Source organism: Sinohyriopsis cumingii, chromosome 16, assembly GCF_028554795.1.
Source record: "Sinohyriopsis cumingii isolate HCF-2022 chromosome 16, ASM2855479v2, whole genome shotgun sequence".
NCBI classification, from domain to species: Eukaryota; Metazoa; Mollusca; class Bivalvia; order Unionida; family Unionidae; genus Sinohyriopsis; species Sinohyriopsis cumingii.
The window spans coordinates 4719940-4741770 of NC_142976.1; the positions used below are offsets into that span (position 1 = coordinate 4719940).

Consider the following 21831-nt stretch of genomic DNA (forward strand, 5'->3'; position numbering starts at 1 on the left):
ATGTACATCTCAAGAATATGTTGATTTCTAAATTCAATACATTGGTATTTGTTCCAGCTTAAAATATCTAACTTTAATCCATACAAAGAACAAGTAATCCGATTATCCTTATTGCTGTGTGTTTCTTAGATGCCAGGTTGTGTCACTTTGATAAATACTGGCTATTATTACCACTGATCATACCACACATGCTTTGAGGGAAATCATCAAGACAGATCAAGAAGGATTCCACAAAAGTCGATCTTGATTTAATCAAATATTTAACCTTCAACAGATACTAGACTGAATGATAGAATGGAAAAACTACCCCTTGGTGATGTTCATCAGTTTTGAAAAGGTATTTGACAGTGTACTCTTTGGAACAATTTTTTAATTAATGGAATAGTCCAGAAGACAGAAAATAATGGAAAATATCACCCAGAAGATGGAAAATAATGGAATAGTCCAGAAGACAGAAAATATCATCAAGATCTTATATAATGATTTCATCTACAAGGTCATTTGTAGAAAACCAAGCAAAAGACAGCTTTAAGGTTAGGACTGGAATGAAATAAGAATGTGTTCTTCTCCCTTTCTATTCATTATAGCAATGGATTGATCGACGGAAGAGTCAATCAAGGACAAGAATCAAGAATTTAATGGTCATTAACTGCGTTTTTGGAGGATTTGGACATTGCTGATGTTGCTGTATTATCTAGCCACCATCAAGACATCCAACAAAAAAGAGAAAGGCTGGCAGCAAAAGCAGAAACAAAAGGTAAACACAGGAAATACTAGGCTTTTCAATAACAACAGAAGAAATAAACAAAAAAACACCATCAACAAGGATGAAGTAGATGAGATGACAAACTTCACATACCCAGGCATCAAAGTTATAACCGATGATGATGGTGAATCAGAGGCTTTATCTAGACTGTGGAAAGTCAACCAAACATTTGCCAAGGTACATGGAATATGGAATCGGTTCAGCTCTCTCTTAGGACAAAGTTAACAATCTACAAATCAAATGTATTAAGAATTCTACTATACTTTATATGGACCTAAATGCTGAAAAACCACACAAGCCATCAGCAAGAGTTCTACTACACTTTCTATGGATCTAAATGCTGAAAAACCACACAAGCCATCAGCAAGAATTCTACTACACTTTATATGGACCTAAATGCTGAAAAACCACACAAGCCATCAGCAAGAATTCTACTACTTTCTATGGACCTAAATGCTGAAAAACCACACAAGCCATCAGCAAGAATTCTACTACACTTTCTATGGACCTAATTGCTGAAAAACCACACAAGCAATCAGCAAGAATTTTTTTAAAACTAACATGATACAGCACGATAAACTGATGACAAGATACAATGCAAGGTCTCTATCAGAATACTGAGGTATGAATTGCAGATGGAGAGGGATTGTATATGCCTTAAAGATGAATCCAGAAAGCCTGGCCAAAATGGCACTAAAATGGACACCACAGGGGAAACAGGAGAGAGGACGCCTGAAAGAGACCTGGAGATGCTCAATGGAAAAGAAACTTGGACAGATCAATCTGACATGCATAAATGTATGCCGCCAAGCAGCAGACTGCCAGGGCAAAAGATTCATGGATGCCTCATGTGCCACCTGTGCACATGACAACAACTGAGAGAGTGAGAATGAAAGAGAAGATTCATAATTATCAACATAACTAAAGCTAACTGCTGAGAAGTACAGTATTGTTCAACTCAAGTATGCATGATATATGATCACCATAAAGGAAAAATGATGTTACCCATCATGGCCTCTCTGTTAAACTAAGAGCTGTTTATGAATTGGTTCCAGATTATAACTAGAAAATCGTGTTACAAATGCACTTTCTTTGTAAAACACTGAGAATTTTGTGTAATAGTTGAAAGTACATGAGAGATAACCAATATAACTAATGTAACAATTAAATTGGACTAAAACAGAAGAGGGAGAATCCTATGATCTCTGCTGAGAAATTCAACATCAGAATGAGTTTAAATACAATCTGCGGCAGAACCTTCACTAAGATGGAGAATGAGTCAAATGTCTGTACCCTGATTTTATTGGTAAAGTTTTCAAATGGTTTTGCACCATGAATAATGATTTTTTAATTTTCAATAACAATATCATGTGTTCTATCACATTAATTCAATAGTGTTATTTAAATGAAAATATTTTAAAAAATTGAGCAATTTGTGATGACTATCCTACTTTTTATGTAATTATTACTCATATTTGTGGGAGTCCTTCCTATTAGGCCACTCCTGAATAGATGGCCTTATCAGAGGGAGAGCACTATGCTTCAATTTATTTTGTTGAACAATTGCTTTTTACTGATTCAAAATAATTGTTTGGTTGAAATGTGCTTCCCACAATCAATCTTCCCAACCAGTGACACGCTTAAGTCTGCACAGACAGGATGCGAAGGCATGGCATTCATCCAACACTGATGCCTTGCACATCCTGTATGGAATTTCTCTGCCATGTGTTTTTGTCATTGTACAATCCTCATTATTCAATTCAAAATCTTCCTGTAACAATGTTTTTTTATTTTTATACAAGCATTTTGCTAAGCTTTCACTAAAACATGATCAGACATTACAAGCATTCAGAGATCTAGATGAGCTGGTGTTCAAAATGAGGTCCACCTATATACAATTTTATCTGTCGTGGAAATCAGAATCTGATAGAAGTAATCCCTATGGTTCAATCTGCGGATAGAAGTAGGTATGACTGTGCCAAAATGGTACCATATATACTTTCATATAAGTCAAGTCCAATTGCAAACAAGAGAGACCTGATCTGTCATTATACAATGTGCCAGCAGATGCGGGTCTATACTGATAATTTTACTTGTTACTCCTTACAAACTGCATAGACTTATATCTGATGTTGCATTATGTGATGGCAGACTGGGTCTATGCAATTTGCAATTGGACTTGACTTATAAGTGAGAATATTTGCTAAATATATCTGAAAAAGGTGTCTAATTGTACCAACTCTTACAAGAAGCAATCTCACTTGTTTTGGACAGTAATGTGAGACTCTATTATGATGCAGTCAAAGGTGGCATCAGCACAATTTTAAAGTTTTTGTTTGCAAAACCATAACTCTAAAATAGGCAAGAAACAGCATTGTGCAGGACCTTTCTTTGTAACACTAACTTTAATATCTTTAACTACTTTATTACTAATATAAATCTCTATATAAATTAATAATATCATAAGAAAAGAATTTGTAATCATACAATTAAGTACCACTGGCATCTGATGCAAAGTCTTGCAACAAACATACAAATCTTGACATATGTAAAAAGAATGTCTGAATTCTGTAATAACAAGCAATGCATTGGTTTTTGTATATATGCTTCAGTTCTGAAAGGAAATGAGAATAGAAATTTCACCAAAAAATAGTGCATAAAAACATAACACATGACTTGCATATGGAATGCTGATGAGTGTCATTTGAAATTTTACTATATATGATGCCATTGTCATTTTGCATTAAAAACACTGAAGAGTAAAGCCCATGTTGAAAACGAATCTGTTCTACAAAATGCTGATAAAGTATATTACACTTGGAAAAACAGTTAAAATTTGATGCAGGGAAGATCTTAGTTATATACTCACTTATAAGTTGAGTCCAGGAAAGAGACCCTGATCTGCCATCACGTGTTGGCAGATCAGTGTCTATGTTATTTGTTCTAATGGTTATTAATAACGAACTGCATAGACCTAGATCTCCCAGCAAGTTATGGACAAAATCTGGGCTGTGCAGTTGGACTGGACTTAACAGAGAGGATGCAAATTAGTTCTTTTATACAAATGGTTGTTGGCAAAAATTTGATGTTGTCTATATTTTATAATTTAAAAATTTCCTACATTTAATGAGACTACTGAGACTGACAATACTTATTTCTCAGATTTGTTGTGTCACTTGAAAGGACACTAAAATGTCACTCTTTCATCCAGTTCTAAATTGAGATATTTCAATGAAATGTTTAAACCTATATTCATAAAAATATGAATTAGCACAGCTGCATACCCCCCAAAAATAAGAAACAATAGAGCTGTACATAAAAGCCTTCAAATCATACAAAGTCTATGTAAGATACATCTATTGTAAATTCATGAGGCGAGTCCGAATGCAAACTGCCGAGCTGCCATTGCATAGTGCAACTTAAGATCAAGATCTATTCTGTTTGGTTTTTATGGGTTTAATGCCATTTTTCAGCATATGATAGGCTATACAAGGCAGCCAGTATATTTAGTAAGGATGAACCCAGGAAAACCTGGGGAAGAACCACTGAGACAAGAAAAGCTACTGGCAAGACTCGAAGTCACATGGGCAGAGATGAGATGTTGGTGATCTGTAAAGGTAAGTGCCTAAGACCACTCGGGGTCCCTTCTATGTTGTTTGCAGTTGCATATATTATAAGTGAGTGTATACAGTAATAAACTTCGTAGATCTAGCACAGTATTATTCTTACAATGACTATACTGACGTGTATATTCAAAACTTGATAAAATTAGTCAAAAAAGAAAACAAGGTTGAAAAAATTTAGATAAAAGCTCTACATCAATATCGACAATTGAAAATAAAGCGGAACATATCACTCTGGAATTCATAAAATAAAAAGCTTTCTACTAATAACTTCAATGAAAATTACATACTGGGTGAAAATTCATGCTATAAATATGACATTAACATGAAAGGTTTTTCTTTTCAATTTAAGTTTCTTAATTCAAACAATGAAAATAATTCTGAGCATAACTAGTTCAATATGAGATGCAAACCTCATGCCGTGGTAGAATTAACATTAATTAAGTGTGGTAAAACATAATTTATTTATAATGCATATGGTTTATGCTTCACACAGAACACTCATCCTAACACAATACCACCTTAGAGCTAATTCCAAGTGGAAAAAAATAACATACCATACATGTTTATCAAATTACCTCCCTTGAAATCCTATGAATATCATCTAAATTTCATGAGCTAAAGGAATGAATAAACACTAAATAGGAATCACATAAACACTGTTCCAATCATGTTTATGCTCATTTAATGATACTGGTTGATGGATTCTTAAAATACACACAAAATTATATTCGGGCAGATTAGTCCTACTGAATCACATGCAAAAATAAAGTATGTTTAGTAACAGTATATGATGTACCTGCCATTAAAAAATAAAAACCAGAAGTCCAATTCATGTTTACCAACCACTTCAACTTGTTGTCAGGATATCTTATCAACCGTATCAATGGAGAATAGAAACGCAGCAAAAATGTTCTTCAACTCTTTAATCTCTTTCACAGTAATAAATTATTTACTTTTTTATTTCATCTGTAATAAACACTACCTGTACTGTATGAAATAAATCTTACTACAGTAAACACTATCTGTACTGAATGAAATAAATCTTACTACAATAAACACTATCTGTACTGTATGAAATAAATCTTACTGTAATAAACACTATCTGTACAGTACCAGACAAATCTTACTACAATAAACACTAACTGTACTGTATGAAATAAATCTTACTGTAATAAACACTATCTGTACAGTACCAGACAAATCTTACTACGATAAACACTATCTGTACTGTATGAAATAAATCTTACTGTAATAAACACTATCTGTACAGTACCAGACAAATCTTACTACAGTAAACACTATCTGTACTGTATTAAATACATCTTACTGTAATAAACACTATCTGTACAGTACCAGACAAATCTTACTACAATAAACCCTATCTGTACTGTATGAAATAAATCTTACTACAGTAAACACTATCTGTACTGTATGAAATAAATCTTACTGTAATAGACACTTTCTGTACTGTATGGGTTTAATATTGGGATCTTCTTCAACAATATCTGTCTCAGTTAAAAAGTAGTCCTTGTAACATGTATCAACAATAAACCAGTATAGGGCTAAAATAAGTCAAGTACATCCTTTACAGTTACTGTTAGAACATTAAACTCCATATTTAGTAAGTCCCCTCCACTTGCATCTCTTTTGCCACAGCTTCCAGGGCTGCAAGGCACTGAACTGTCAGCTTCATGCTGCCGATCACAGTCTTCTCATCTCTCATGTTAACAACTGGAGAAAAAAAAATAACTTGCTATAGCTTTAATATTAGGGAAGTTGATTAATCTTACATTCATAAAGTAGGACACCACCTTTATTTATCCTGTCTAATGGATATTACTAAATAATTATTTTTCTCACTGCCTAGAAAACTTGTGTGCAGCTAAAAATTACCACTTTTCCCAAATATCCTGTCCAGAAAGTTAATGTATATAGTGTGTACTGATGCAGCTGGCCTGTTCACAATGATTCAATGCAGTTCTGAAGTGGGTTTGTTTATGTGCTTGTTAAACTAGACTGCATGCAAATAAAGAACACTAAATAATTGATTTTTTGGTGCTATCATTTGCAAAGACTGGTTGCTGTTATGTTTGGTATTTTTTATTAGTTTGTGTACTGCTAATAGTGATAAGTGTGCACAGAAGGGTCTAGATGTGTTGAACACAGATTTTCAACTGAGTTATCTTTTTATGGTAAGGGTAATATTCGATTTTGTGCATGTGACACTGAGGCAAAATATATAACAAAAAGAACCTAACTGAAGGGTTTCAGACCTGAAAATCTAATGGCCTCTATATATTAAAGTATAGTTTGATTGATAAAGTAGCCTGTATTGAAACTATTTTGAACTTCACTGCATACTAGACCACAATTTGACATTGTTAAGATAAGCAAGGAAGTAGTGCAAATACATCGATCCCTCAGAAAAATATTTGTCCATAAATTTTGTTATCGACCAGTTTCTGGGCCGCTCAGCCTGTAGAAAGAAAAAGAAGCTGGGAGGGCCAAAGAAACTCCGGCTTTATTTCGGGTAAGCAAAGTGATTTCAAGGTCTCATGGTCACTTTTTCATTAACCAGTTTGAGTATGGGTAAAACATTTCTTAATTTACATACCAACTTGAATTTTTATAATGGCTTGTGCAACATAATTGATGTATAGAAATTGATATACTACTAAAAAACTATTACAAATTTTGAAATTATGGAAACTAAAAAACTTTACATTCTGGTACTTTGGATTGATGATAGAACTTTCCTTTAATAACATAATCCATTAGTCCTTTTTCATTCAAGCATATAATGCTTCATTTCTAAGTACATGTAAAGCTATTTACAAAAAAATGGATATATCCAGTTATATTGGCATTTGTTCTGGTAGGATATCCAGTTATCTTAGCTTTTGTTCTGGAAGGATATCTACAGTGCAGACACAACATCAAACAAAATGCTTAGCAACCTGGCTGGTCAACAATCATAATTTTCAAAATATCAAATACTCTTGAAAGAAAATCAGTTTCAACAATACAAACATATGCAAGTGGCAGATATTTTAATAATTCATGATATTATTTGAATACTCGTATAGAATGGATATGTCATTTGTTACATGCTTATCCACCATAAACTCTTTATAAAATCACTATAACATTAGAAGCTAGATCCTCCTGACTGAATGTAGCTTGTATTTTGCTGTATGACCATTAAAGCCAACCCACAACCCACCCACCCATTCTTACATGTGACAAATTTTGCTGCATGACCATTAAAACCAACCCACAACCCACCCACCCATTCTTGCATGTGACACATTTTGCTGTATGACCATTAAAACCAACCCACAACCCACCCACCCATTCTTACATATGACAAATTTTGCTGTATGGCCATTAAAACCAACCCACAACCCACCCACCCATTCTTACATATGACAAATTTTGCTGTATGGCCATTAAAGCCAACCCACCCACCCCCCATTCTTACATGTGACAAATTTTGCTGTATGACCATTAAAACCAACCCACAACCCACCCACCCATTCTTACATATGACAAATTTTGCTGTATGGCCATTAAAACCAACCCACAACCCACCCACCCATTCTTACATGTGACAAATTTTGCTGTATGGCCATTAAAACCAACCCACAACCCACCCACCCATTCTTACATGTGACAAATTTTGCTGTACGGCCATTAAAACCAACCCACAACCCACCCACCCATTCTTACATGTGACAAATTTTGCTGTATGACCATTAAAACCAACCCACAACCCACCCCCATTCTTACATGTGACAAATTTTGCTGTATGACCATTAAAACCAACCCACAAGCCCCACCCATTCTTACATGTGACAAACTTTGCTGTTTGACCATTACAACCAACCCACAACACCCCCTTCTTATATGTGAAAAAGACAAATTTTGATCAGTATAGTGACTTTTAACTCTGTAGATGTCTTATCAACATAAATTGTATGTGTTTAAAGGGGAATGAAAGGAAAACAAGTGGATATGTGGACATAACATATTTTCTCTTCATTCCTTAATAAAAAAGAAACTTCTGAACTTGAATCAGATTGTATTAGAAAATGTTATAGTACTAATGACTGAATACCAGTCAATGTATTGTCAAGATTGTAATAGAAAATGTTAAAGAACTAATGACTGAATACCAGTCAATGTATTGTCAAGATTGTAATAGAAAATGTTATAGTACTAATGACTGAATACCAGTCAATGTATTGTCAAGATTGTAATAGAAAATGTTATAGTACTAATGACTGAATACCAGTCAATGTAATGTCAGTTAAATCAAAAGTGTTACATATCATAGTTCACTGTAAAGATTTTTTTGTTTTAAAATTCCACAAGCATTTTTAGTTTCCTTCGTAAGATAATGACTGGTGACTATTAATGACATTCATTGTGATTACTAAGTTTCACGCTTAACAGATTCTCAATAGTTTTCTGGACCAAATTTCCCCTGAATCACTTTACACCTTGTGAAGAATGGAGAATTATATATATATATATATATATATATATATATATATATATATATATATATATATATCAATCAGCATTAGAAGCAGCACCAACAAAACAACCATGCTCAACACAAAAAGAAGTTCAAACTTCATTTTTCATGGGGCTGGGTTCTTAAGACTGCTGACTACTTGTGAAGCTATATTCATCCCAAGAAGGAAGTTCCCAAGTTGGACTTCAAATGTATTCCTGAGTCTTATATTCTTAGCTGGTGTGTTTTCAGCATTGGGAAAAAAGAGAATGTTTTGGAATTTTGACATGAGCAAATAAATATATGAGCTGCCCTTAAATATTCCTCTAAAACATTAAAACACAATAACAATTAAATAATACAAAAACTCAAGATACACTTATGAACAAATATGATTCTGATGAAATCTTTTTTTGGTCAGCTTCTCCTTTCTTTCTCTCCTCTTTCAAAGGCAAAGGTCTGCCAACTTTTATTCAAAGACTCTAAAGCCATCATGGACCACCTTGGATCCTCTTATTAATTATAACATCATCAAACAATCTGCATTAGGCCTTAAATTCTCCATGTGACAACAATAAGGTAATCAGTTAACAGCTTGTTGTGTACACGTTAGCTTTCTAAGCCAATTACTAACTTACGCATCACTAGTATAACAATTCCAGTCACCAGTAGACTGGTTCCCACCATTTTTGTAATGTGTGGATAAACTGTGTAAGAATTCCAGTTTTTTTGTCATAAATTGTTTTCAAAATCCTATATTTTTCAGAAGCGGTATATTTAAGTTTTAAATGGTATGTTTGGTAGATGGCCTTTAAAATAGTATTTTTGTCCTACTACCAGAAGAATCACATGTATGCCCATTTATCCTTTGACAATGCCTATACTTGAATGCAGCATATCAAAGTTGTACATTTCTAAGATGAAACTTACTGTCAACATCTTCATCTATTATATCCTTCTTACTCCTGAATATCTCTGGTATACTGACAATGACAACTCCAATGTCTTCACACTCAGCATCCTCCTCATCCTCATCTGGCTCACTCACCACAGTAAATCGAATCCTACATTAGAAAAGGTGATCAAAAATCTACATTATCTGCCATTTATCAAGGTATTAGATTATAAAGTTTGCAGCAGAAAAATCCATAATTAACTTTGACAATGCTTGCAAAAATATTCAGGAAATTTGTTTAAATGGGGTAACAATCTCAAATTTGAGGATTCTTGTGACATTTAATGGTGTTCATTCTGCTGCAAATGCAGTCAAATCTGTCTTAAAAATCACATAAATTAAGCAATCACTTGTTAACAGCCATTTGACAATAACCCACTGTTAATGACATGAATGTCCATCAATCAAGCATCTTTGTTGACCACTTTTTTCAATTCCTATTTCACAGCTAAAAAGCTGTTGGTAATGTTCTCACCGTGACAAAAAAAACAACACTTAACAACTTCAAAAATCCTGAATTACAAGAATATTTAACTTATCTCAGCAACAGATGCTTAAAAAATCTGTCATTATTATTTATTTAATTCACATGAACTGTTATGTATATTTAATTGTTTGTTTGTTAGTTTTAAATTTATTTTATTTCATTACATGTTATATTAGGAGTAAATATGTTGATTTGGGTCTGGGTTTTGGAGATTCCTAAGTGAATTTTATAGGTTATTGTTTTGTAAATAAACAAGGCTCATTAGATCATTCTAGAAGGTTATTTAAACAAGGCTCATTAGATCATTCTAGAAGGTTATTTTCCACTAGGTAATGGTTGTCTTTAGAAAATGCTATTTGTGACCTGAGGTCAAGCAGAGAACCATATAATCTTGTGACTGTGAGGATTTAACCAGTCATGCTTTAACATCTAGCACCTTCAAGTTGTATTATGCTGTGACCAGTTTGGGCTGAGTTTTATTTTCTTCAAATGATTGAATTCAAGTAATTATTTTCTCTGGAAATACAAAAGTGCTCTGATAAAATTCTTGGATAAAGGCATTCACCCGAATTTATAATATATTCAAACTTGGAATAATATTTCAGTGATTCAACAAGACATGTCATTGCCTTCAGTTCTGGATCTCTTTGGGACATGAACTGAGTTTTATTCAGGACATTTTATAATTAGGACTTGTGTCTATAATTCTTGGATTATTTTTGGGATTTAATTCGTAATACCGTAAGTTCTTTTTTCTCATTTTTCACTTTGTATTCAAGGGAAATAAATTATTTGTTAAATTTTACAAAGCTTGTTGTCTTCACTCTTTTCTGTTACTTATTTTAAGAGCATGGACTCATAAGAGTACTGGCCATAATATTATGACAGAGGGGTAATGATATATGGTTCAAGGTGATTAAATATAAAGTGTGTAAAAAAGAAACAACTATTCCAACTTAAACTGAAAGCAAGAACCTATTATTTATATCAAGTTGACTTACAATCTAGGACCGCTCCAGTGACCTAGTGTTTAGAGCATCCAAAGACTTATAAAAATGTTTATTAGCAGCTGCCCTGATTGGACCTCAGCATTAAGAGGTTAGTGTTAGGACTGGTTGTTAATAATGTGACTGGGTGGAACATGATGGTATGATGCCCCAGTGCCAGACATCACTATGAACTGCCACACTGCAGACATCATAGTGATATAACTAAAATTGTTAAAGCTACATTAAAAATCCACATAACACAAAAACAATTCTCCAAAATTAAAGTCTAATTTTGGAATCATAGACCTGTAATAGAGGCCCAATGCTAGCAATAAATAGCATTTACATAGCTGTTTTCCAGGCAAGTCACACATCAAAGCTTCAAATGAACCAGCACACAGGGATGCTTCTAGATTACACCAAGTGGATTAATGGTGACATAATAATGCTAAATTGGGGATATCACTGCTGAATCACAGTTGCTTAGGGTTTAAACAAATAATATTGATGATACTTCTATGAACATAAGTACCAACCTCCCCTTATCTGCATGTGAAGGCAACAACATACTGGCCAGGATCTGCCGTCTAGTGTAGTTCTTCTCAAAATCAACATGGAATGCTGGAATTAAAAAAATCATGGGAATGTCATGACAATACAGATATGAATGTTCCCTAACATGAAGGAAAGCACATCCCTAAAATACCATATATACTTCCTTACAAGTTGGGTTCAAATGCAAACACGGGCAATCATAATACACATATTGTGTCAGCGGATTTGGATATAATTATACAGTATATTGTTGGACTCAACTTGTAAGCAAGTATATAAAATATTGTTGAGACAGTAGGACAGTAGAGCAAACAAAACAGACCCTGATCTGTTGGCATGGTCTATGTTGTTTGCAGTTGGACTTGACTTATAAGTACCATATATATTAATACTCGCATATAAGTCATATCAAACTGCAAAAAACAAAGCGACATCTCATAATGCACCTGTAAATTAGGGTCTATATTGTTCGTTTTATTGATTTCTCCTACCAAATAGTACAGATCCAGATCTGCCAATGCACTATATCGTGGCAGATCTAGGTCTGTTCAATTTGCAGTTGGACTCGTCTTATAAGTGAACATACATGGTATATATGATAAACATATCTAAATACCTAAAATGTTTCAAAGTCAGCCATAACAATTATCTTCACCAAGCATTTTCACATGCTCTTTGCTTACATATGGACAGAGAGAAAGAGAGATCCATGACTAGCAGACAGGCAGACAAACTGAACTATATTTTTCTGCTGGAGAGATGTTTGTATTTGTAACATGTATATGAAAAGCGGAACATAATTCATGTCATAATTAAATATACATAACCATTTTTTATCTGGCTCATGGGTCATATTCTGCCTGCCCTTTTCTTATACAAACTTCAAATATATTGGAATCAAGAGGTCACTGTATAAAATTTAACATTGCATATTTACTCACCTACAATACATGCAGCAAATAAAATATGCGAGATCAAAAGAGAAATTTAAAGCAAAAATAAAGGAACGCCTCTGAGACATTTGCAAAAAGAAGGATAACCCAGTTTCAAAACAGTGTTCAATATCAGATAATAAAAATTAGGCAAGTAATAAGAAGAACTGACAGTTTCATGGTTTAGCAATGGATAAGGTACAGTAAAATAATGCTTGTTCAATATCTACCTTTATTAAGGCTGACTGTTTCATGGTTCAGCAATGGACAAGGTACAGTGAAATAATGCTTGACATTCAATGTCTACCTTGATTAATGCTGATTGGTTTGAACAAGATCCTCAAACTTATCCTCATATAGACTTTGTTACAGCCTTAATAACTGGGTTGTATGAAGGTTTTTATATTATATTAAGAAAGAACCTTCATATTCCTTTGAACATAGCATGAACTTAATGAATGCAAAAAAGGTAACATTTTTGTTAGGACCCTTCTGATTCTTCATGTCACCCCATTTGCTGAGGGACCCTGGGTGGCTGAGTGGACTAAAGCACTCACCTTTACTTATCATTGCATCTCAGCTGTTTCAACACGGGTTCGAGTTTTGAGCTTGGCCAATGTGGGTAATGTGAGAAAGCTTACCAATAGATGGCAGTGATCAGTAAAGGCAAGTGCTTGAGACAACTCTGCCAGCCTGGGCCCCTGGGCACAATAGCTACATTTTGCCACTGCCAACATGATATGTAAGCCTGCAGTAGACATAACTTCATAGCAGTGAATGTTAACTTAATTTCCATTTTTATAGGTAATGCTGTTTCCATCATTCTAGGTCACAAAACCTCATTGTTCCTTGCTGCCAGTATAACTCCTGAAGACAATATATTTAAGCATCATATGGCATAATGGGAAATCTGGTATTTTCAAATGCAAAAATATAAGGGAAAAATTTTAACACAAAAAATATGGATGTGAAACAAATATGAAGATTTCACCAACAGTTTCATTTATTTACGTCTTACTAGTACTAAATATTCATATAAAATTTGTTTTAATTTGATTATAAATATCAGCTTTAGACTAAAGCCTTACTTCCAGCCTAACCATTTATGAACAACCTCAGTGCACTCAGTTCAAGTATGAGCCATAGTTGTCCAGTTATTTGTATTCCAGAATGATGACCAGAGGAGTGAGGGTTCAAATACTAGGCAGACCAGGCCAGGATGGATGCTGTGGTGTGCCTCTACTCCAACTGCCCTGGCACAAGATCACCTTTCATGTGTTGATGCACGCGCACACGCACGCATGCACACACACACGCACACACACACACACAGAAAAAATAGTATTAATGATAAAGTGTCATTACTTACTGTTACTGAAATTGAACTGAATGTGTGAGTTTGGTCTTGGTTTTGGCAGTGAGAATGGGGTTTCTGTTTCCTCTGGTTTGATTCCCAGGAACTTGTATTCTACAAACAGCTGCTTAATACTATCATCTTGCATTGGAGGTGAGTCTGCATCCAATGCCAGGCTAGTTATAGTGATAGTAACTGTGTTACCCTGCAAAAAAAGAAAATAAACAAAAATGTAATGGTGATTTATTTTATTGTGATTTACAGCTAATAAAAACATGTCTGTGTTTCAGAACCATTGGACACATATCTCTAAAATCTGACAGAAAGGAAACCTTTAGTAAATGGTTTAGCCTGTTAAAGTTTGAAGCATCATATCCAAATTCATAAGAGGTGTGCAAACTGAAAAGTCTGTGTTTCTAAACTTTACAAGAGATTACTTTAATATAGAATTTTTGTTAATTATTATCCTCAATTCAGTTGTTTGCCAAAAGCCCCTTATTGGTCCATTTTTAAACTATCAAGAAATTTGCATTCTAGATAATTGGCAATTCTTTTTTCAACATGCATCTGCTGGTAATTTTTTTATAGTTCTGTCAATTAGTGGAAGGTCGTTTGTATCTTGCTATGGCGAAACTCTACATATTTGACTTCTTTGCACAAGTTGTTTGCATACTTGCCATTACATGTTTCCTACCTTAAAAAAAAACAATTTTTAACACACAAACTCAGACTCAGTCGTGTTCTGAAAAACAACATTTTGATGTAATCTTAAAAGAAACAAATAGAGAGCTTGACAAGGTTGAGATATGCCTGTAACATGAAGCATGAATACACAGTAAACAGTCCTGCTAAGAGCTCATGTACAACTATCCTTGGGGTGATTTATACAACTAAATGTCATATCAAATCAAAGGTGGTTAGAGATAAACAACCACCATTTCACATATTAAGCAACTGGCTGACAATAGCAAAGCCAGTTTGCTTAGGTAGAGTCTACAAAGCTGAACAACCCAGTTTATTTTTTGTTGTGTAAATCAAAGAGACATGTGTTGAGGAACAAAGGTTATTACACATCATAGCCTTGTATATGCCATATTTTTAAAGATTATTGGCAATTCCATGAACAGCAACAATATTGTTTTGAAGTTGGATTTTAATCCAAATATTAAACACAAAACATGATTATTTTAGTCGTCAAAACAGTGTACAAATGTGATTAATTTTTTAAGGTAAAATGTCAATGCAGCTACGATTCAGAGAAGAATGAGCTACTGTGAAATAAGCAAAGCCCAGCTAGTCAAAATTTCAGAACTCATAGTTGACAACAGAGTCTAACTTAGTAAAACTCAGCAACAAGGGAGAGCATTTCATTCTCTGCATATACTGCAAACACCATATTAACATTAGTAATTCTGGACTGAATGACATCCATCAATATAGCAACCCCACATGTAACATCAGGTTAAGCCAGAACGTAGTTGATAAGCTGAATGGAACAATAAAGTTAGTTCTCTTTATTTTATTTGTTATTCTAATAATGATCAATTTCCAACTATTAATCAATCCAGGTTTTTCAGGATGATTTTAGAAATGCAATCAATTGATGAAAGACAATAATAATCACACACTCATCTTTAACTCATAACTCAGAGACTGCATTAACACATTAAAGGAATTTATTACTGCTGAAATATATGTAAAGCCCCCATAAATCTTGAGAAACAAACAAAATGCCCCACCCCCTTCTCAAATTAAATGGTCTACCAATAACTTGATTTATAGTTTCTTTTTTTAAAGAGATAATCATATCTTGTGGTTAAACTCCACTGTATATAGTTCCGACAAGGACAGCATTATGGTTGGCAAGAACAACTCAGTTCTAACTCAGATTTGCAGAGAATCCAGAAGGAAGTTTGAACAATGGTACCATCCAGTCTCTAACAAATGCAAAGATGAACACTAATGAGGCATGCCTTTGAACCTTCTACTAAATATCAACAACATCAAAGATTGAAACTATTTAAGACAATATTCCACCAACCAATGGATTTTAAAGACAGAAACTGTGAATTTTTTATTTAATGTCTGTGTGGTTGTGATTATGCAGGTGTGTGCAAATTGTCCGTATGTATGTAGTGATGATATCTGACAATGCCAAGTCAACCAACTATTTTCGCTTGTAAGTCTATAAAATTGTTAAAAGAAACAGATTTGTTATTTTCTTTCTATTTGAATATGAATTCCAGTAATGTTCTATAGGTTCATATGAAAAGATAGCTTATTCTCAAATGGAAATATATTATTGTGAATGGGGCACATGAAGCTGCTACAAATACTGGCCCAAGAGGTCCCACCCCCACCTCTGCACTAAGGGTTCTCAAGATGCTCTCATATAAACAATTTTGTAAAACTGCTGAAGGAAGCAACCTTTTACAGAAGTGCAGTATTCCTATTATAAACTAGAAGCTGGGATACAGATTTCAAGGGCTAAATTCCTTTGTAGATACAGTATGGATGGTAAAAACAAAAATTATATTTCTTGTCACTAGAAGAGAATAACACTTGAAAGTTGTCCTTATGACATTGATACCTGCTTTTTCATTCTCTCTGCCTTCAATAACTGATAAAAGTTGTAAAGGGGGAAAAACTCTGCCAGGAACTGATACTGAAACAGCCACATGGTTTGGTTTAGTTTTGATTTTTATAGCACAGCAACACAAATAGGTTATTCAGTGCTGAGGCAGTTGGAGTAAAGTGCCTCGCCCAAGGATACACTACTGCATCTGATCCAGGTTAGTCCAAGGGTAGGACTGAAACCCACACTCTTCCAGTCATCTGTCCAGCACAGACAACCATTGAACAAACACAGCTCCCACAGCCACGTGAAATGTATTTATAAACATGGACATATACACTTGAAACTGATAGGGGATAAAAGGCAGAATGTTACCAAAGAACATAGATGCCCACGCCTCAGAAACACTTTGCATTTAGAGACATGTACATTATATAGAAACAAAGGTGATGTGGATCAACTCAAGTTATTGCCAGGCAGATGGTGAAGTGAGCCTGTTAATGTACAGGACTGGTATAATATATTTCATGTAATTTTTCATATGATTTAATTTTTTTGTACATCATAACTCAAAATCAGAAGATGGACTTTCTCTGAGAATTAAAAGGACAAACTTGTATATTGTAAAAAATTGGAGAAATAAAGATGAGTACTGAAAAAGTGTTCCATGCTTCACCGATTCAGTGCCTGACATTTTTATGCATAATAAATAATTTCTCAAGACTGGTAAGAAGACAAAAGTGCTAGTCATTTCAATAGAATGCTTATTAAACTGAAATTATGACAAGAACTTTGACCTTTTTGTATGTCTAAATCATCTGTTATTGTTGTTGTTGTGGGGTTTAACGCCATTTCTCAGCACAAGATAGGCTATACATGGCAGCCAATATTAATGGTGGAGGAAGAACCCGTAAAAACCCCAGCAAGAACCACCGACCCATGAGAAGCTACTGGCAAGCTTTCTCACATACCCACATTAGCCGAATCTTAGACTCGAACCGACACAGACAGAGGTGAGATGGCAGTGATCAGTAACGGTGAGCGCTTTAGACCACTCGGCCACTCAAGGACCCTAAATCATCTGTATTAATATTTCAAATCATATTAAAATCATGCTAGTGTCCTACATGGAGTAACAAATTTGGATGAAGTAGTGAAAAATAGCAATTAATGTACTCAATTTAGCAAATCCTTATGAAATAGTCCCAATAGCAATTAATGTACTCAGTTTAGCAAATCCTTATGAAATAGTCCCAATAGCAATTAATGTACTCAGTTTAGCAAATCCTTATGAAATAGTCCCAATAGCAATTAATGTACTCAGTTTAGCAAATCCTTATGAAATAGTCCCAATAGCAGAGTCTGATTATTTTTCTTCACAACATGATGATTCTGTATATGAACTTTGCAGCAAAGAAATCAATGCCCCTTGTTAGTAAAAAAAACATCAGAACTTAATGAACTAACTTGTCTGTTCTTTCTTACTTTTGAGTATAAATATGCAAAATTTAGTGAATTCCTCATGAAAACAATTCACACCTGTCTCAAGATTCTCACCTTATTTAAGATGACTAATTTCAAAACATACATTATCATGCCTTAATTTTAAAGCATACATCCTTTCTTTAATTAAGGCAACTAATCTTAAAGCACATATCATTTTTGCATTCAGGCAAATAATATTAAAGCATACATTATCCTTGCCTTAAGTAAGGCAACTAAATTTAAAGCATACATTATCCTCGTCTTAATTAAGGCACTAATTTTAAAGCATACATTATTCTTTTTGGGATTTAAACTGAACAGCACATATGGATATCAATACAGTGAAACCCCATTGTAGCACGATGGTCAATGTCCACACAGTACATATGGATATCAATACAGTGAAACCCACTGTAGCACGATGGTCGATGTCCATACAGTACCATCTTGCTATGTAATAGTATAGCAAGTCAGTTAAAAATAATACATGCCCTGGGCTATATAAATAGTGGGTGGATTATAAACAGAGGCACCAAGCTCATATTTCAATAGTGCTGTTGCCATTTTAAATCAGTGTATATTAAAGAGAAGTAGTGAAAATACAGTGATTGCATATTTAATATTTGATTTTAAGAACTGTCCCACACATTGATATGTGCATGCATAGTATGATAACTTTTGTTACAAGTACTGACATATATATTCACTCTCCGATATCACTTTATCCATAACAGTGAATTCGTGATAATGCCATTGAAAATGACATATATATTCACTGTCCGATATCATTTTATCCATAACAGTGAATTCGTGATAATGCCATTGAAAATGACATCTATATTCACTGTCCGATATCACTTTATCCATAACAGTGAATTCGTGATAATGCCATTGAAAATGACATCTATATTCACTGTCCGATATCACTTTATCCATAACAGTGAATTCGTGATAATGCCATTGAAAATGACATCTATATTCACTGTCTGATATCACTTTATCCATAACAGTGAATTCGTGATAATGCCATTGAAAATAACATCTATATTCACTGTCTGATATCACTTTATCCATAACAGTGAATTCATGATAATGCCATTGAAAATGACATCTATATTCACTGTCCGATATCACTTTATCCATAATAGTGAATTCATGATAATGCCATTGAAAATGACATATATTCACTGTCCGATATCACTTTATCCATAACAGTGAATTTGTGATAATGCCATTGATAATGTGCATAAAGAAGTATATGCTTTAATCATTTCAGCAAAGATGATGATGTCTCTAAATTCAATCCAAATAATCCAAAATATAGCATCAGGAAACATAAAGAACATTTATGCTTATGTATGCAAATGTACATGTCAATTTCAAACCACTGGAATTTTCTCCTCTAGATTCCATATGAATTTAAATAATGCATGTAATTCTTTCAACAATAGCATAAATAATATTTCATTAACAAATGTAGTCATTTATTTTCAAGATAATGATTCCCTGGTTCATCAATTGCATAAAAGACACCTCGTTTTTTTGTTGTTTTTTTATAAAGCAATGCCTAACAATTTCAAGAAACCTAAGATAAGAGACTGACACTAATGATTAGCAATTTATTAGGTACATAAACTAACTGATTTATAAATCTGGGTGAAAAAAATTGTTGGGGCCACCAACATGTTTGGTGCTAGCACGTGTATGCAAGTTCACTAAGAAAACATTCATTGGCAACTGTGGATTTAGCAACAATTGTACACAGGATCCACTGAAAACAACACGAAGAGACCAAATGGCCTGATTGCTGATGGTGCAATAATAATTAGATTAACAACTGACATCTTTTAAAGAACAGAGGTCTTTCAAAAATAAACCAGGATCAAGGTGCAGTAATTGATTACTGCCAAAAATAAAATGAAACTTTTACCATCTTTATTCCTATAAATATAGATGCAGTGATAAAACATAATCTTCTACTAGAATACAACACATCTTGTTAAATTATTAAATAAAACTGGTATTTAGCTTGGCACCAAAACTCTGTATTACTTTCAATAAATTGGTGATATTATTGTCAAATTTTGGGTGCCATACCATGATAGAGTTATATGTGACTTTGTGTTGTAACAAAGCATGCTACAGTGGGATTTCTCTGTATTTATGAATATTTAAATCTGAACTATGTACCGTTGAAACTGAATGAGAATGGTATGTATTTTATTAAAATTCCCAATTACCATTCTCTTTCACAAAAGCTTCAGTTAAACAATAATGTAAAGTAAGGTGTTTTGAGCAAAATGGCATGAAAAAGAACTGAAATCTCTCATATACAGAAGCTAACACATTACAGTCACACATTTGGATTTAAGTCTTACTGGGGAATAACTTACCTGGATCATAATGTGTAATAAGAAGGATGAGTTGATGAGATGTCAGTGGCATAGTTATTTATTCTGGAATTTGTCTAATGCAATATACACATATAGGCAAATTAATACTACATATTGTAGAACTTCATGATGCTTTTACTACATTAGATGCACATGAATTAAAACTGATGATCATGTAGATGTTTGAGTTTTCCTTAACGTAAGATTCTTTATTTTTTCAAATAGGATCACTCCCCAAAAATGATAGCTAATATTTGTATTCATTATATTTTGTACTTTGAAAAAAAATGTATTTGTTTACGATAAATTATATAAGACACAGTGACATGTTCTATGCAAACTTTTTGGACAGGATCAAGATAATCCCACTCCATTCAAATTGGGGCAGAAGGTTCTGATTTTCTAGAATTTTTTTTACTTATAAGTCCATTAGATTATCTAACTTTGGAAAATATTCAGTCAACTAACAAAGAGGGAAATAGAAATTAAAAGGCAAGGGTACAACAATCTGACAACAATTACTGGTTTCTTTGCTTCCTTCTGTTTGCGTTTGGTCGGAGTCCTGACCATGACCAAACCCTCACTGTCTGACTCAATGGGTGGGGTCTCAGATTCCTCCTCTTCTGTCTCTGATTTCTTCATCATCTGGTCATTGTTAGTGTAATTCAACGAACTCCTTTCACTCTGCATAGGTGTGATTTCCTCATGTATAGACTCTGAAATGTGTATTATTTGATGAGTATTTCTCCACAAATGGGAATAAAAGCTTGAATTTTTCCCACAGAAATGCCACAATTCGAGCTATGAAAATAACTTAAGCATTCTGTCTATGGCACACAAAAGACCCATAATATTAAGCATGCACAAAAAAGAATACAAGTACTGTGAAAGGTAAATTATATACAGCAGAACCTGTCTTGAAAGACCACCTCTTCTGCCAGAAAATAATGGTCTCTCAAGACAGGTGTTTCATGGAAGGTCATAACACTATATAATCAATAAATCTGTGCATGGAGAATTCAGTCCCTCAAGACAGGTGGTCTCTCATAGTAGAGGTCTTTCAAGATACATTTTATTGTACCTGTAAATGCCCTGTGCTACAGTCCTCTATACATGCAGGTTGATTCTCAAGATTATTCACACCAACAAGTTTCAGTGACCTGGATTTTTGGTCAGTGTATGGGGTGTTGAAATT

At 33.9% G+C, this 21831-nt stretch overlaps 1 protein-coding gene across 4 annotated transcripts in view; it reads right to left on the bottom strand.

Moving 5' to 3' along the window:
* Positions 1–2052: 2052 nt before the first annotated feature.
* The window catches only part of LOC149779856 (protein fantom-like), a 197238-nt gene continuing 177459 nt past the window's right edge, over positions 2053–21831 (bottom strand). For all 4 annotated transcript variants that reach the window (XM_089936526.1, XM_089936527.1, XM_089936524.1 and 1 more), the window contains 5 exons: positions 21159–21352; positions 14199–14388; positions 11879–11963; positions 9842–9975; positions 2053–6123 (listed from right to left, as the gene is read on the bottom strand). In XM_089936526.1, the coding sequence (XP_089792652.1) occupies positions 6011–6123; positions 9842–9975; positions 11879–11963; positions 14199–14388; positions 21159–21352 (716 nt within the window). In that variant the 3' untranslated portion in view covers positions 2053–6010. The remainder of the gene's footprint in view (positions 6124–9841; positions 9976–11878; positions 11964–14198; positions 14389–21158; positions 21353–21831) is intronic.